We start from the raw sequence: 15,690 nt of genomic DNA on the forward strand, positions 1-15,690 counted from the left end.
ATAGAATAGATAGAAAGAAAAAGTGTTCCTGCTGAAAAGGATTGAGGACAAGAGTGCATAGATTTAAAGGGATTTACAAAATAGCAAACATAACAAGAAAAAAAGTTTGCATAAGTGAATTGGGTATGGATTACACTTTGTGGAAATGCAGAGGAGACATTTTTAATTCAGATGGCATTACATTAATTAAATAGAAACAATGTGTAAGGGTATGGGGAACGGCGGAGTCATGAGGCTAATTTGGAGAGCCAGCAGAAAAACAAATGATGGGCCGAATAGTTTCATTCTAAACAATACTGGAGATATTGTGAAATCCACACTATATATACTTGCATATTCCAGTGGCTTGGATTCAAACTATTGATTATGCAGCATTCCTGGCAGTCATAAAAAATGCCGATGAAGGGTTTCCAAGTATAGATTGATGTCCAGACACCAAGATCTTGAGATTCATTGTGACCAGTAACATGCATTTTTGCCTTTGCTTTAACACCTATCAGACAGTATATATGATTTGGCTGTGATTATAGGTGGTGTGATTAGTAAGCTTGCAGATGACACTAAAATTAGAGGTGTATTGAACAGTGAAGGAGTTACCTCAGTACAACAGGATCTTGATCTGATGGGCCAACAGGCCAAGGAGTAACAGATGGGGTTTAATTCAGATAAATATGAGGTGCTGCATTTTAGAGTCAGAGATGTACAGCATAGAAACAGACCCTTCGGTCCAACCCATCCATGCCAACCAGATATCCCAACCCAATCTAGTCCCACCTGCCAGCACCCAGCCAATATCCCTCCAAACCCTTCCTATTCATATACCCATCCAAATGCCTCTTAAATGTCGCAATTGTACCAGACTCCACCACTTCCTCTGACAGCACATTCCATACGTGTACCACCGTGTGTGTGAAAAAGTTGCCCCGTAGATCTCTTTTATATCTTTGCCCTCTCACCCTAAACCTATGCCCCCTTGTTCTGGACTCCCCAACCCAGGGAAAAGACTTTGCCTATTTATCCTATCCATTGCCCTCATAATTTTGTAAACTTCTGTAAGGTCACCCCTCAGCTTCTGATGCTCCAGGGAAAACAGCCCCCGCCTTTTCAGCTTCTCCCTATAGCTCAAATTCTCCAGGCCTGGCAACATCTTTGTCAATCTTTTCTGAACCCTTTCAAGTTTCACAAAACTTTCCGATGGGAAGACCAGAATTGCACACAATATTCCGACAGTGGCCTAACCAATGTCCTGTACAGCCGCAACATGACCTCCCAACTCCTGTACTCAATACTCTGACCAATAAAGGAAAGCATACCAAACGCCTTCTTCACTATCCTTTCTACCTGCGACTCCACTTTCAAGGAGCTATGAACCTGCACTCCAAGGTCTCTTTGTTCAGCAACACTCCCTAGGACCTTACCATTAAGTGTATAAGACCTGCTAAGATTTGCTTTCCCACAATGCATCACCTTGCATTTATCTGAATTAAACTCCATCTGCCACTTCTCAGCCCATTGGTCCATCTGGTCAAGATCCTGTTGTAATCTGAGGTAACCCTCTTCGCTGTCCACAACACCTCCAATTTTGGTGTCATCTGCAAACTTACTAACTGTACCTCTTATGCTCACATCCAAATCGTTTATGTAAATGACAAAAAGGAGAGGACCCAGCACCGATCCTTGTGGCACTCCACTGGTCACAGGCCTCCAGTCTGAAAAACCACCCTCCACCACCACCCTCCAACTTCTACCTTTGAGCCAGTTCTGTATTTTGGTAGGGCAAATCAGTACACGGCTTATATACTTAATGATAAGGTCCTGGGGAGTGTTGCTGGACAAAGGCCTTGGATTGCAGGTTTATAATTCTTGTAAGTGAAGTTGTGGATAGATAAGATAGTGAAGACTATCTGGTATGCTTTCCTTTAATGGTCAGTGCATTAAGTATGGAGTTGGGAGGTCATGTTGCAGCTGTACAGGATATTGGTTAGGCCATTTTAGAGTATTATGGTCTCCCTCCTATAAGAAGGATGTTGTGAAACTTGAAAGTGTTCAGAAAAGATTACAAGGACGTTCCCAGGGTTAGAGAGTTTGAGCCTGAATAGGCTGGGGCTATTTTCTCTGGAGTGTCAGAGACTGAGGGCAGCCTCAGAGGTTAATAAAATAATGAGGGACATGGGTCGGGTAAATAGGCAAGGATTTTCCCCAGGGTGGGAAAATCCAAAACTGGAGGGTATAGGCTTAAGGTGAGAGGGGAAGATATAAAAGGGACCTAATGGGCAACCTTTTCACAGTGGGTGGTGCATATATGGAATGAGCTACCAGAGGAAGTGGTGGAGGCTGGTATGATTACAACATTTAAAAGGCATTGGGTTGGATATATGAATAAGAAGAGTTTAGAGGGATATGGGCCGGGTGCTGGCAAACGAGACTAGATTTATATAGGATATCTAGTGGCATGGACAAGTTGGACTGAAGGATCTGGTTCCCTGCTGTATTGCTATAACTATATGCATAAATTGAATGCCTTCATTGGACAGCTTGCTGCAGCAATTGAACTGAAGAAACCATTGATACCTGTCCTCTTTGAGAGAGAAAACTGTGAAGTATCACAAAGCTGTAAAATAAACACACCTGAACTGTTATATTGCTAGCAAGCAAGGCACACCCCCCTCACTGCTGCAGGATAACACAGCAAAGATCAACATAAACGAAGTTTAATTCTCATGAATGTCACAAAATGGAGAAGTTGACAAACCTTCACATCAACTAGAATTTTTCAATAAATCTTTATTTGTAACACATTTGTGGTAACATCTGCAAACCACTGTTACAATTCAGTTTAGCGGCACTGGTGTGACACATGTTTAAGGCACTTTTACAAGAATACGAGAGTGCGTATGTGTCTGTTGAGAATTCAACCAGTTTCTGTAGCAAACCTGACAGGAAGGTAAATGGAGCAACGTCTCCTGTGCGGAAAATAAATGTTGCAGCATTTAGGAAAGTGAGACATTTTTTACTCTCTTAGCCCAATGTGTTGTGTATGTAAAACATATCAAACCAAGGTCCCATACAATTCAGTGAATAAGAGAAGCTGGATACAGGATTGTTATATGTACCAGAGCTGGGCATTGAGTTTAAAACTGTGCAGTTTGAGATTTAGCACATTTTCCAGTTTATTTTAATTTTCTTCAATTGGAGGCCAGTGCTCAGAAAAAAAGATCATGATTGGCCAGAGCAAATGGTTACATTATATGCATATATATAAAAGTGAGAATCCATTAACAAATTTTTCTTGATTATATATTTCCTTGTTTAAATATATATTTGGTCCTTAAAAGAATCACAGGAAATGAAGTCATTTTACAAATCCAGTATAGCCAACAGATTATCAAAAACTGTTTCCAATACATTTATGAAGCGATACTCATTTAGATAAAAAAATGAATATATATATCTATAGGTTTCCTTTCAACAGTCTTCTTGGGATGTCATTGCACATTAAAACATTTGCAGAGAAGTCTTGGAACTGGCCAGGTTTGATGTGTACTGTCTGGTCTATTAGTGACCATGTACATCCAGTTCTGTGCTGCTCTTGACCAAGAATTTCAAACAGACATTCTGAACCAAGCAGAATGTTCAACAAATAACTGACTTAAACAGAAACTGTAGTTTGAGTTTTTAACGATTCAGAGATATGCCACAGAGAACTAAGAGTATTGGTTAGAAGTCTTCCTTTAAAATGAGAGGAATGCCCATGCTAACTACATATTCTGGAGTTGACTCTGAATAAGTTCATTATTTGAAAACTTTAATAGATAACAACTAAAGGAAAATGATATGTTCTCTACTCTACTTTACTTTACTTTCCCATGAAAATAGACCATTCCATAGATTCCAATAACTAAAGCTAGAAAATAAAGATTGTCACAATTAATTCACAGAAAATAAGTGTTAGGGAAAGCACACTGGTTTGCTAAGCCTCAAATCAGTATGGACAAAGCTAAACTGAAAACAGGTTTCCAGTTAAAAGTTATTGTTTTCTATTACTACTTCAGCCAATTCACATCAGCAGGAAAAGGGAAAATTCTGTTCTCAAAGCCACTGAAACCTCTTGGGCAGTGATTGGGTAGCCTGCTCCCCAAAACAGGCCAACTCCAAGCAGCAAGACTTCAAATATGAATGAGATATTTCCAATGAGATGGAACTGCTGTTAGTAAACATCAATGCTTTCCTCAGAGTTTAATTTTCAGATCATCATTGTGTCATTTGTACAACACCCACTGATGTTTCTGAACCACTGGATTATCTTTTGCTGTGTGAATCCCAAATGGTTATAAAGGATTGTCAAAACAACATGAGTTTGCCATCTAAAACTAGACATGAGTTCCCAAGGCCTCTTGCCCAACAAAATGCTACAGCCCTAAATCACACTACTAAAAATGTACCCAAAGTAAAATAAGGACAAAACTCTTCTTTTGAAGGAAATGAAAAAGATTGCTCTATAGGCTCAACTCTAGGCTAGGTCAGGTCATAAGCCGAGAATTATAGAAACTGCAATTAATTTTAGGAAACAGAATTCTACATAAGGATTAGGTCTTAACCCTCCTTCACTCGGTCTGCTGCTGCATGTACGAACCTTGTTCTTCCTGATACACAATAATTGTTCTACACTATTAGCACATTACAAAATTATTCAGAAAGTTACATAAAGCTGAGCAGGAAAGAAGAGGGGCCAAGTGGCCTGATGTTACCTACAGCAGCATAAAATATACAGTTATGCATTTTTTAAAAAAAAAATCGTAATCACAATAAGCCCAGTGATGGCGTTTATACTGAATGTAGATTGGCGTTTTGGCATTTATTCAGCAGCTTTGGAATCGCCTGCTTCACCTCGACCTTCAACATCATCATCCGATATTTCATCCAGTTTTCTGCCTGCAGTACGACGTATACCGAATGGCAACTCCCCACGCCTATGAAGAAACACATTTGAATATTTTTTCATGATGAACTTGTGAGAGACGTACTGATCAGCAACATGCAGTAAGCTTCAACTCAATAGGTCAGGCTTCTTTTGTAATTAACAGTTTCTCAACACATTACATATTAACATGTCCATTAGTATTAGCTAAGGATTCAATAAATTTTAAAATCAGGCCCCTCCAACTGGCAATTTAATAAAAACTGACAGCACAACCAAGAATCTGAGCAAAATTCACATTTCCTTGCAGTTGTGCAATACTTGAGTCTGTTCAAAGGATCAATTACTAAATTCTATTTACTTTCCATAGTTCCATATCACTCAATAACCAAACCTAACAAATGTCTATTGATTACTCTTGAAAACCTCAATCAACTTGGCAGCAGATTTCAACTAAAATTAAAGAAAACACTCCAGGTGCAGGAAATCTGAAATACAAAGGGAAAACGCTGTAGGGATTCACCATATCTGGCAACATTTGGGGAGAAAGATACTGTTAGCCAAGAGCTTGCTATGACTTTAGAAATGAAAACGGTTAAAAACACTTGGAAGGTGCATTCGGAACTTTGGGCAGGCAGGAGTAGAGAGATTAAAAAGGAAATATAAACAACGATACTGGAGTGGACCTGCAAACTCAAATAAATGCTTTAAGTAATGCATGAATTTGACAAGATTCTCAGAGATTGTGCACTTGCAATAAATATGCAAACTTAATTTCTTCCACTATGAAATTTGCAACAGTTCCTCAAACTGGCTTAATTTTCCTGCTGACCAAAGCAAACTAGAAACAAACCCTTTCAGGAAATAGCCTTACTTGTTGCCTGGCAGAGACTGAAAACAAACTTCCCAATGACTAGAAAACCAAAAACTGAACTATGTTTTTCGATTTCAAGTTTTCAAAAGAACAGAGTCATAGAGTCCTACAAAACAGTCAAGCCTTTCAGTCCAAACTGGTGCGTACTGACCAAAAAGGTCGATCAATGCTAACCCCATTTACCTGTACCTGGTCCATAAGTGTCTAAACCGTTCCTATCCATGGATAGGACTGAAGCTAAACAATTTTAATTTTGTGATCTTAGTTTCCTTTTCAGTTCAAATTTCCTTGAAATAAATTCCCTAACACTTGTTTCATTAACTTTGAAATTTTACCAATTTACAATCACCTTACTCCTTTCCAATTCCCTTTGAATCATTCATTTTTGCCCCAGTGTATCTTGACTGAAAGCATCTCTTTGGTCTTGTCAGAGTAATTTTTTTTTATTTCTGCCACTTCACAACTGAATGTTGTTTCACTGCCAAGGCAGAATGTGAAAGTACATATTCCTGCCTCTCTTCCAAGGCATCACGTGAAAAAGGACAATGAATGTGGCTAGAAACAAATGAAAGTTGGACAGATCCAGTTAATTTAAATACATTAATAACTTTCTTCAAGGCAAAGGTGTGGCCAAGGCTACCTGTATTGGCCCCAGTTATTCCTGTCTCTTTGTGGGACATTGAACATTCCCTATTCCAAACTTACTTGGGCCCCTCCAAACAATCTTTTCTCCAGTATATCCATGACATCATTGGTGCTGCTTCCCCTCATTTGGAACTGGAAAAAATTGTCAATTTAGTTTCCAATCTCCATCTTGCACTCACTTTCACCTGGTCCATCTCAGACTCCTCTCTTCCCTTCAACATCAGTTTCCATTTCTGGGGATCGACTGGCCACCGATGTACACTACAAGCCCACCAACACTCCGTTACCTCGACTATACATCTGCACACTCTGCTCCTCCAAGGAATCCATCCCATTCTTCCAGTCTCTCAATCTCCACTGCATCTGTTCTGATGATGCCACCTTCCACATGGGGCCCTCAAACATCCACCTTTTTCCTCAACTGAGGATTCCTCACTACTGTGGTCGACAAGACACTTAACCATGTCTGACCTATCTCCTGCACTTCAGCTCTCATCCCTCACCTTTCCTCCCACAATGACAGGGTCCCTCTGTCCTTACAAGCCTCTTAATCTGAAAGACTGAGATGACAAATGACAGTGTACAATGGGATGCCACAACCAGACATACATTTCTCTTCCCTCCCTTGTCAGCATTCTGCAAGGACTGTTCCCTCTGACACACTGGTACACCACTGCTCCAATCCCAACATCTCCTCACACTCCCAGGCACCTTATTATGCAACCACAGAAGATGCAATCCCTGCCCATTTACCTCCTCATTCCTCCACATCCAAGGCCCCAGACATAGCTTCCTGCTGAAATAGCTATTTAACTATACTTCACTCAATTTAGACTATTGTATTTGCTATTCACAATGTGTTCTACCACTACATACCAGAGACAAAACACAAGCTGGGTCCCCACTTTGTAGAACACCTATGCTCTATCCACAAAAATGACCCTGAACTTCCAGTTGACTGCCACTTCAACATACACACTGCATGCACTGGCCAACATTTCTGTTGCAGGCTGCTGCAACATTCCATTGTGCCACAAACTAAGTTTGAAGAACATCATCTCATTTTCTGCTTAGGACCTGCAACCTCTAGGAATCAACATCAGCTTCAATAACCTTAGGGCCCAATTCCATCCTTTTTTTTTAAAACCCATCCACAAATGGTTGTGTTACAGCATTGGTTGTAATATACACACAGTCACCATCTCCACATACTCATGTTCATTATCACATTATATGGGTTGAATTCAGTATTGCTATCCAATTTTCTCACTGAGCTCTTATTCAGCTTTTCTTGTCCTGGCCTGCTATCCATTATTTCCTCGTTTACCTACCCCTTTCATATTGCTCAGTCTGGGCTCTGTCTCCACCTATCCGCTCCCCTTCTCTCAAATCACCCCTCCCCTACTTTAGCTTCTTGCTATTATCAGTTCTAAAGAGTCACCAAGAATTTTGAAATGTTAAGTTTGCTTTCTTCCCACAGATGCTACCTGACATATGGCGTTTCTCCAGAAATTTTTGTTTTAGCTTTGTTATTATTCTCAAAAAGAGGATTTGCTCAGTGTGAGCACTATCAACCTCTTCTTACCTGAGCTTGCTCTTGAGTGTGCTGACTTCACGGGTCATTGCATCTGCCGTTTCAGTGGTATCTTCCAGTTCTCGCTGCAGTTTTCTGCGGGAAGCATTTGCACGCTGGGCTTCCTCTTCTGCCTCCTCCAACTGTCGTTTCAATTGCTTCAAACGAGAGTTTGCTTTTTCGACCTGTAAGGAACATGTACAAACTAGGATCACAGGGCTATAACTTCCATTACTCCAGTTTGCCAATCACCATTTACCATGAATTTAGCCATCTTTCTAAAGAAAACAAAGTATAACCTAGCACTGGGTCCACATTTAACTGCACAGATACAACTCATGGCTGAAGTGCTAGAATTTCCTGCAGTTCTACTTTCTGCAGTTTAAGTTCTGGACTCCTCAAAACAACATTACAGTTTAATTATGACCAGCTCTGACACATTCTAATAATTTGGCTATTTAACTCAACATTCCACTGGAAGGATCGGACAGATTCTGGACAGCAAGATTTTTTCCCCAGTGAGACAAAGTCATACCCATGCAAAGGAGATCACATAATCCGTACCAAAAGCTAGTGGGTCAACTTGGTGTAGCCTCGGCTGAAACAAACCTCAAATCCAAAAGTGGCTGAGATGATAAAGCCATAGGTGACAAGTGTTATGATCACAGTAATTCTAAGGAATTGTAACTTCTGGCAATAAGTTTTTTGTTGTTTCAGAGCCAGCGGGTGATGTCAGAAGGACTCAAGACTAATGGGAGGGATTGAACAGAATTCATGTAGTTTTTCCCAGAGTGGGAGGAAATTCAGAACGATCTTTTGAATGCTCCATCCAGCAGCCAGTTTAAAAGTATTACGTTCAGAGGGTTAACACTTGAGAAGTTTCAGGATGAGTTTCATGAAATATAAAAAAAGCTGACTATAATAATGGAGAAATAAATGCTTCAATTTCTTGATTTAACAACTTTTTGACCTGCTGTCTATGTTGTAAAGTGGATTGGAATGTGCACAGCTTAGCTAAAATTCATAAATCACATGGGTAGTTATTACAGCAAGAGGTAACTGACTTATCAGAAAACTTTCACAACATGCAACTCCAAAAGGCAAATATGAATATACAGAATAGGTGTAGTAGTATACCACTAAGCCCTACATCTATTCTTATTTTACCCGTTCATATTTGCCTTGCTGTTTGATGAATCACACTACCTTGAAAAAAAAGTCAAGGCAGACTTAAGGGGCATTCACCTTGAGGGAAACTTTAGAGGTCCAAACAGATGGCAGTCAAGAAAAGCATATGGTTTCGAAAGAGTTTGGGAAGGGGGAAATAAAACAAGTGAAACTTGTGCAGCTTGTATTTCAAAAGCACACATCTCACTAGAGATTATCAAAACTTGATACTGACCTGGTCTTTGTATTGATCAGAATTGCGTCTTTCATCCTCCATCTGCAGCATCACCTCCTTCAGCCTCTTTTCAGAGCGACGCACTAATTTACTGGCAGCTTGTTTTTCCCTAGTTTGACAAAGTCAGTAAAATTAGTTTGTATATTTTCTCAAGGCACTAACATCAACTGGTCAATTGATGTGTGCTGATAACCACTTAGGTGAAGTGCAATGGGCTAAGTATGAGATCTAGTCAACTTTAAAGGCTATTTGATTGTTTAAGATATTACAAATGAGTTCAATTCTCTCCAAGTACTCTTACCGCCAGCGAATCCTTCCAGAGATGTTAAATAGCAATCACTACTGATTAATATTCCCTCTTACCAAACTCAGAGGTTATGGCCTAAACATGCCCCAATGGAAGTCAGTTAATTAACCACAGATCAAAGATCAAACCTGGAATCTTCCTCAAATGATCACTCATCACCACAATGAGTATGCTATTTACCAACCCAGCCAGTAACACCTTAGTTTCATTGGCAGTTACTGGTTAAAATATATTTACAAGAATACTGATCAATGAGATTTAAAACTCAACTTTAAAATTAGTACAGTAAACATTATGAACAAGTCCATTTACTGAACAGAAAATATCCAATGATTAGCTAATTCGTTAGCAGCTGGCTTATTATTTGCACCAGCCCATTCATACCCTCAAAGTCAAAGTCGAAAGTGCCACCCACAAACAGCTGTGCTTCCTGCACAACTCAAAACTCACTGCCAAAATATTGAGTCAGTACTTTTTTTTTTAAATTCATTTGCTGGCTGGTCAGCATTTATTGCCCGTCCCTCATTGTGCTTGAGATAGTGGTGAGCTGCCTTCTTGAACCAATTGCTGTGGGTTGACCCACAATACCATTAGGGAGGGAATTCCAGGATTTTGACCTAGTGACAGTGAAGAAATGGTGACATATTTCCAAATTTTGAATATTGAAGTATTGGCTGAAATAGTGCTTTAACAATGCAGTGGTCCTTTCTCTATATTCTTGTGGGAGGAGACGTGGACATCGCTCGAATTTGTTGCTCATCCCTAGACTCAAACAGTGACATCCAAATCCAATCCAAAGTCATGGTTGGGACCTCAAGCAAATTCCAGGGAATCACTAATGTTCCGACTGATTTAATGTAGGTAAGCCCCCATTCTAACAGACAGGTCCTCACTTTGAGGTCCCTCACCTTCTTTCACTCTTGAAGGCCTCCCTGGATGGTATAGTTCTAGAAGCAGTCATGTAGTAACTAATGGGAGAGTACAGGCAGCAAGGGAGTGGGTAACCACCAGGGAGTTGAGGACCACCAAGCAAGTGTTATAGGAGAATTCATAGTGGATTTTATTTTTTACCGAGCAAAAATGATTTCAATACTGGCAAATGTTAGTTCCTCTTGCAACAATAATAGAGGATTCTACAGTTAGGGGAACAGACAGATATTTCTGTGGATGCAGATATGAATCAGGTCAGCATATTACCTCCTAATGTCAGGGTCAAGAATGTCATCAAATAGCTGCAAAGCATAAAGGGTGGAGGGCAAACAGACAGACTGTGTCAATACCAGCAAGACGAGGAAAAAACAATAAAAGTCCTGTAGAGAAATTTTAAACAAGGAAGGAGATCAAAAAATACACCAAGTTCAAGATTATTTCCAGTAACCACAAACTAATGAATGCAGAAACAGGATGATTTAGTACATGAATGCATGACTGGACAAATGGTGCAGCAAAGGGAGATTCTGGGGGCAGTGGGACCAGTTGTGAGAGAGGTGGAACTTGTATACATAGCTCAACAGAACAGGATCAATTGCCCTAATGGAGAAATATGCTTGAGTTATGGTTAAGAGTTTAAAATAGACCCTGAACCAATAATGCATTATTAGGAAATGTGAAGCTGGATGCAAAAGGAATTGAGCCAGAAAGACCATAGTAGAAACAGCAAGCTATTAATTAGGGTCAGATTAAGAGGGAACGCAGTAACGTTATGAACCCTAACAAGCCCTGCTCTATTGAGAGCTAGTTCAAAAAAAAAGACGACATGGCCTCATTCTGTGCTGTAACCTTTAAGAGTTTTTTTTAACATTTCTAAAATGTCTTGATCAAAGCACCATTACAACAAAGAGGAACATTGGTCTTATCTAGTTCTATACTTATGCATAGAAACATTTCCTAATTCAAACTTTAAATTTTAAACTGCAGCATATATATTTCTCAAATTCACTTTCAGGAGGCTAAGTAAGAGCACAGTGAATCACAATAAGGAACATTATTCGTTATAAATGTTTAGCTTTCAATCAGTTCAAAAACAGTTTCTACCCTACCTCCTCAAAAATATTTGCTCCTGGCTTATTTCACATATATCATTTCAGAACTTTTTGTACCGTGTTTCTGTATCGAGTTGCTCCTCCAGTTGAGCAATTTTAGCCTCCAGTGCTGTGATATTTGCCTTGTATTTAGATCTAACAGCATTCTCCATCTCTTGCAACTTGGCTTTCAGCTCCTTATTCTGACGTTCTAATTGCTGGCGAGCATTTTCAGCCTTCTGGGCATTGCTGCGTTCAGCTGAAAGGTCTGCATTTATCTGGTCAACCTGTGCAACAGAATTAAATGCAAAACATTAACATTTAAACAGATTTAGTTCTTTTGATCAGCATGAATGTGAGGAGTGAAACCTTTTGACCAAAATACCCTAATCCAAAGCATAGTTTCCAGTTCTTACTAACTACCTTCCCTGCTAAGTTCTTCCCAAAAGTAGAGAGTATGGGATTACAGACATACTGCAGTAGTATTAAATCAGCCCAAAATATTAAGCTTAGTAAATCATGCACATGTTCTCTATCAGAATCTTCAGAACAATTGTTTCAAGTCACACAAGCAATTTAAGTGTGCAGACTGAATCAAAAAGATACTTCACATTATCTGCCAAGTCGATGGACTGCATATAACACCTCCATTTTATTTTTACTACCAAAATTTTTCAAGTTACAACTAAACTGAAATTTAGGCAATTAATACAGACCAGTTCGCAAGTTATAAATTGTAACAGTAAGGTAATTTTATGGAACTCAATGCCACTTTGGCACATGCATGTGTGTGTTATTTAACAAAGACGAGACAGTTTAGGGGCTTTATTTTGAAGCGTGCTCCTGCTACTTGATTGGAAAGGCTACAGGAAAAGTTCCACATGCACATTTGGGCCATACGGCAGCCATAGGCTCATGTTTAACTGTTCCTGAAACTTCCTGGTTAGCAACAGATTTGGGAACTATCAAAGACAATGTAGCCTCCCAATGCTTTGGAACCTGCAATGTCAGCATTTCCCATGGAATTTCAATTTTAAATTCATTGCTCACATCTATGTATGTTGCTAGTAATATCACTAATAGCATTATAATGAAAATTCCATTGCAGCATTTCAGTGTAGCAAACAAAAAAAAGATGTTGGCAATTTATTCTAATTCCCCATCTGTGATCAGATCATGATGAAATCACAACACCAGGTTATAGCCCAACAGGTTTATTTGGAAGCACTAGCTTTCAGAGCCCTGCTCCTTCAACAGGTGCTTGTGGGGAATAAGACTGTAAGACACAGAATTTATAGCAAACATTTACAGTGTGATGTAACTGAAACGATAAATTGAAAAAGACCCTGATTGTTAACACACTCACCTTTTAGAAAGACCATGTTGGTTTCAGTTCTTTCATATGTAAATCACAAAACCTTTTTTAGAAGTTACTTTCTCAAGGTGAACTTTAACAATTGGTGTCATGTCAGACCAGACAACATACTGAAGGTGTGAGCTTCCCTGTGTGATGCTGTCTGTGCCACAATGGTCAGACTGTTTCAAATCTAAAAAAATGGAATCTTACATGGATTCATGAGTTTTTGAGCAAAGTAAAATGTAATTCTGCAAATACAAATTCACCCCACAAACTTATATGTATATGTGTGCAGTTGAGTGTCTGTGAGAAGGTGTTTGTATGTGTGTAAGTGTATGATTAGATTAGATTCCCAACAGTGTGGAAACAGGCCTTTTGGCCCAACAGGTCCACACCGACCTTCCGAAGAGTAACCCACCAAACCCCTTTTCCCTCTGACTAATGCACCCAATTGACAATTTTTAAGTATGGCCAATTCCCCTAACCTGCACATCTTTGGACTGTGGGAGGAAACCGGAGCACCGGAGGAAACCCACACAGACATGGGGAGAATGTGCAAACTCCACACAGACAGATAGTCACTCGAGGTTGGAATCTAACTCAGGACCCTGATGCTGTGAGGCAACAGTGCTAACCACTGAGCCACCGTGACACCCTAATGAGAGAGGGTCTGCGTGAGTGCACAACAATCAATAGATAGGAGTGTTCCCTCCCAAGTGGAGGGCACTTCAGTGGTCCGGAACATTCGACCTCGGACCTTCGGGTGACTGTCCTCCAAGACGGACTTCGGGACAGGCAACAACGTAAAGTGGCCGAGCAGAGGCTGATAGCCAAGTTCTGTACCCATGGGGATGGCCTCAATCGGGACCTTGGGTTCATGTCACACTACAAGTGACCCCATTGCACTCCCCCCTGCCCCACACACACACAAACTTAAACCCCTTTACACACCTCCTCTCACAGACACTCCTAACTGTCCACCTCCCCTACACACATACACCCACATGCACACATACACAAGTTTGTGGGGTGAATTTGTACTTGCAGAATTACATTTTACTTTGCTCAAAAACTGCATGAATCCATGTAAGATTCTGCAAATCAGTTTTTTAGATTAGAATCAGTCTGACCATTGTGGCACAGAGCCTCACACAGGGAGCTAACACCTTCAATATATTATCTGGGCTGACATGACACTAATTGTTAAAGTTCACTTGAGAATATAACTTCTAAAAAAGGTTTTGTGATTTACAAATGAAAAAAACTGAAACCAACATGGACATTCTAAAAGGTGAGACACTTAACCAACAATCCAGGTCCTTTTCAATATATCGTTTCAGTTACATCACACTGTAAACTTTTGCTATAAATTTGGTGTCTTACAATCTTAGTCTCCACAACCACCTGATGAGGGAGCAGCGCTCCGAAAGCTAGTGCTTCCAAATAAACCTGTTGGACTATAATCTGGTGTTATGTGATTTCTAACTTTGTACACCCCAGTCCAACACAGACGTCTCCAAATCATGAAGCTTTGTCAGCATTGACTCCTTAGGCTAGATCCTTTTTCTGTAGAGTTTCTATACAGTTCAGGTAGATTAACTAATACATCCGGAGGTTAATAAGGATTTCATTAATTCCACCTTCGTGATTCTAATTTTAAAACATATTTTAAAACATATTTTAAACTTGATCCTTCCATATTCATAAGTTACTGAATCAGAACCATGCGTTACAGAGGAAACATTTACTAAATAATGGGTGGACCATATACAAGACTTGCACACCTTAAAATGGATATACTTTACTGGTTTGTGTCAAAGCCATCCATCCAACTTTAGGTTACCACCAGCTCACCAAAGACACGGTAGAACCGTCCTTCCCATAATATCACAGCACAAATAAACACTGCCATTTTTTTTAACCTGTAGACATTTTGTCTACAAAAATTGTCTAACATTTTTTGACCCATCCGTTAAGTCAATAAAATTATTTGGTGAGCATATGGAACTATTAAATGTAATCTTTACTATCCATAGATCATGAATTACATGAAATGACATAGCAAATTACAGTAAGAACAAAGTGAAAGTTGATGGAACACATACCTGGAGATTGGCTTTTCTGAGACGATCATTGGCCATTTCAGCATTGGTCTGCTCCTCCTCTACTTCTTCCTCCAGCTGAGCAATCCGCGCCTCAAGCCGTCTCCTTTCCTCTAAAGCCAAAGACCTATACAAAAAAAAGGAGAAAATATTTGTCAAAAATAGCTCCAACTGTCAATGTTTCTGCACCTGAGTAAACAGAACACCCGCAACAAAAGCCAACCAAATGAACCTATTCTAAATGGACTCTCTCAGACATGCACTTAAAACAGTCAGCAGTCCTGTCACTTTACCCAGGAGTCAACTTTCCATGCCCAACCATGAGGCTTGCTCCTTGAGCATTAACCCTATTGCTGCCTATTATACAAATATATGGATGCAGAGAGTCAAAACCCTGAAGTCCAACTAGGCAAATCCAAAGTTTAGAAAATAGTATTACTTTTAAACGCCCTTATCCTCACTAACTTCACAAAAGTACTAAAGGGGAAGGG

At 39.8% G+C, this 15,690-nt stretch overlaps 1 protein-coding gene across 2 annotated transcripts in view; it reads right to left on the bottom strand.

Annotated features, from left to right (window-relative positions):
- Positions 1–2,764: 2,764 nt before the first annotated feature.
- The window catches only part of LOC122542322 (myosin-9-like), a 169,611-nt gene continuing 156,685 nt past the window's right edge, over positions 2,765–15,690 (bottom strand). For both annotated transcript variants that reach the window (XM_043679971.2, XM_043679970.2), the window contains 5 exons: positions 15,203–15,326; positions 11,819–12,027; positions 9,413–9,521; positions 8,023–8,195; positions 2,765–4,970 (listed from right to left, as the gene is read on the bottom strand). In XM_043679971.2, coding sequence (XP_043535906.1) covers positions 4,856–4,970; positions 8,023–8,195; positions 9,413–9,521; positions 11,819–12,027; positions 15,203–15,326 — 730 coding nt within the window. In that variant the 3' untranslated portion in view covers positions 2,765–4,855. The remainder of the gene's footprint in view (positions 4,971–8,022; positions 8,196–9,412; positions 9,522–11,818; positions 12,028–15,202; positions 15,327–15,690) is intronic.

The sequence above is a fragment of the Chiloscyllium plagiosum genome, unplaced genomic scaffold (assembly GCF_037043375.1).
Source record: "Chiloscyllium plagiosum isolate Xiang-an unplaced genomic scaffold, Cpla_swu_hap1 HiC_scaffold_33, whole genome shotgun sequence".
NCBI classification, from domain to species: Eukaryota; Metazoa; Chordata; class Chondrichthyes; order Orectolobiformes; family Hemiscylliidae; genus Chiloscyllium; species Chiloscyllium plagiosum.